This window comes from Formica exsecta, unplaced genomic scaffold (genome assembly GCF_003651465.1).
Source record: "Formica exsecta isolate Colony F162 unplaced genomic scaffold, ASM365146v1 scaffold247, whole genome shotgun sequence".
NCBI lineage: Eukaryota > Metazoa > Arthropoda > Insecta > Hymenoptera > Formicidae > Formica > Formica exsecta.
In genome coordinates this window covers 1,009,771-1,012,385 of record NW_021849743.1, presented here as the reverse complement: position 1 = coordinate 1,012,385, position 2,615 = coordinate 1,009,771, and the positions used below count along the sequence as shown (strand labels likewise).

Sequence of the window (2,615 nt, the reverse complement as noted above, 5' to 3'; positions counted from 1 at the left end):
CCTCCCTCTCTTTCCCTTTCTTTTTCTCTTGTAGATAATATATATATCTATCGTAGAAATCATTTTTGTTCCCATTATTAGGATTTTTTCAATATAAGCATGACAAGATAAATTTGGAAGAATCTCTTACATGTAAATAGAATTATGGAAAAGCAGTATATTAAATTTAAATGTTTTGTATGTTATCGTTATTACTATATTAAAAAATTTTCTGAAAAAATTAACTTCATCAATTTGTACCAATTATGCGATTGAACGTATTACTTTAATAAATTTCCAGCTTTGTCTTTTATGTAGGCTGGGCAACAGAAAATGTGCAAAGGAATAAATACAGCAAATATTAACAATGTCAACATGACGTATGTGATGATGTAAACACAATGCATCAATGCATACATGGTTTGTTCAATGTATAATATAGCATGATCTATAAGATTATTGCAAATACGTATAAATATGCATTTTATTTTCCCTCTTTTACCTTATCTTTCTCAAAAAATAATAATTGTGTTATTGATGACTGTAAATTTATTAACGTGTAAAGATTTGTTTTTCCTTTAATTCATGATAACGATATTTCGATGTGATAATAGAATACAATAATAACAATAATATAATTAAAAATAATATATAATTAATATAACATTAATATGATAATAATAAATATCTCCTTCAAGTCGTATACATTTTGTATAAAATTGATATATGAACTAAAGCATGATTCAGATTTTAATTAATTTATTATTTGAAAATATATTTCATAAAATAGTATTAAATAAGCGAAAAATTATATGTTCTTCATGCTATAAAAACCGGATTCTTATATTCAAAACGATTCTTTCTAATTAGAATGATATTACGGATGTGCGCTATTTTGACGCTACGATAATTTTGAATCCTTTGATACACTAATCAGAATGAAAGAAATAAAGATTTCTTTGCTCGGATTAGTCGATCAAACGTTTCGAAACATTTGTTGCGTCGAATAGAACACACTCTATATTTATCGTACGACTAGTTCGTACAGACTTCTATATCTTCATTGCGATCGAAATTTGACCAATCAGGACAAGGAAATTTTAGTTCCTTTTATCCTGATTGGTCAAAATTCAATCTCAATGCATAGTCTGATACGGGCTTAAGCAAATTGACCAACGATAGTCGATTATTCCGAGAATATTCGACTGTGATTGGTCAATCTACTTAAGCCCGTATCAGACTATGCATTGAGATTGAAATTTCACCAATCAGGACAAGAAAATTTTAGTTCCTTTTATCCTGATTGGTCTTTCAATCTTCAATTCGGTAGTCTGATACGGGCTTTACGACTAACGACATACGATTTATTGTAGAACGGGCCTTACGACTGTGGGACAGTGTGGGACGCTACTCCAAAAATTCGTGTGCCGACATTTTATCTGCTCCGATGGGTCAATGTCGTGATGCAACTTGGCATAGACTTTTCCCGAAAAAACTTGTGAATCTATAAAGAACAAGAGAAAGGCAACAGCTTGCAACCAAGTCACTCAAGATTGCACATTTATAAAAAGGCTGACTAAGCCGAATATACCGCACGTGTTGAACGGATCGAAGAATCGATTATAATCGTGTTTTCCGTCGTAATAAGCAAAAAAAAGACACCTCTTTTAGCTCAGCAATGTAAGCTTCTCATCCACGTTATGCACGTTATGTGCGAGATATTAATATATATCAAGATTGCGACTATTATTTTTAATATTGCACAAATATAATATCGATTTTGTCGTCGATTCGTAGTTTTTATTTCATGATAAATCTGTGTCTCCAGAGAATTTCATGTAAAGGGAATAAGAATTCTCTTTCGTCATCGTCATATTATTTATAATGACTCTCCAATGCAATCAATGAATGGTATTTCATTATAGTACTTTTTGCTACTTCTTTTTTTAAAAAAAAGAATCTTATTTGCAGGTATTGCACATAGTCGATATTCGTTTTCATATCAATTTCTATTACAATCATGATTAATCTGAATAGCAATTTATAGTGGCGAAGAGGCTTCAGTGTATATTTTTCGGAAATATATAATCTGTATCACACGTTGAAACAGATATATGTTGTATAAAAATATTTGTTTTGTCCATAGACGCTGCATCTGCTACAGTCTCCTTTCTCTTTCTAGCTCGTTCATCAAAAATATTGCAACCATGAGCTACGGTTATAATAAATACAGGTTGGTAAAGTATATTCATAATGTTGCAAGGGTTGCATTTGATCTACAAGCTCAATACGAAATGATTTACTTTGATGACATCTTAATAAATAAGTCTTCTGTATTCCAAACGACTTTTATATATAACTTATTACTATATACTTTCATATAAAATACCATATTTGTATATTAATAATCGGTTTCTTCAATTGGTCAAAAAACTTTTTGAATAAGGATGTTGAAATATATCAAGACATAAAATATGAAAAAAGAAATAAATACAATGTAAGCATAATGACAGAATTCTTTGAATTTCTTTTATAGTTCCACTATGAGTTCTCGTGGTCGTGGATTTATTCCTCGTGGAGGTGGTTCTTATAGAGGAAGAGGTGGTGGCGGAGGGAATGAATGGAGCAGCGGTTCA

General features: G+C 30.6%; 1 protein-coding gene across 5 annotated transcripts in view; it reads left to right on the top strand.

The window, feature by feature from the left end:
- The first annotated feature begins 1,344 nt into the window (after window positions 1–1,344).
- The window catches only part of LOC115236215 (zinc finger CCCH domain-containing protein 13-like), an 8,381-nt gene continuing 7,110 nt past the window's right edge, over window positions 1,345–2,615 (top strand). For 2 of the 5 annotated variants that reach the window (XM_029808516.1, XM_029808514.1), the window contains exons 1-3: window positions 1,345–1,659; window positions 2,126–2,212; window positions 2,516–2,610. In XM_029808516.1, coding sequence (XP_029664376.1) covers window positions 2,187–2,212; window positions 2,516–2,610 — 121 coding nt within the window. In that variant the 5' untranslated portion in view covers window positions 1,345–1,659; window positions 2,126–2,186. The remainder of the gene's footprint in view (window positions 1,660–2,125; window positions 2,213–2,515; window positions 2,611–2,615) is intronic. The other 3 variants (XM_029808518.1, XM_029808517.1, XM_029808515.1) reach the window with 2 other exon arrangements.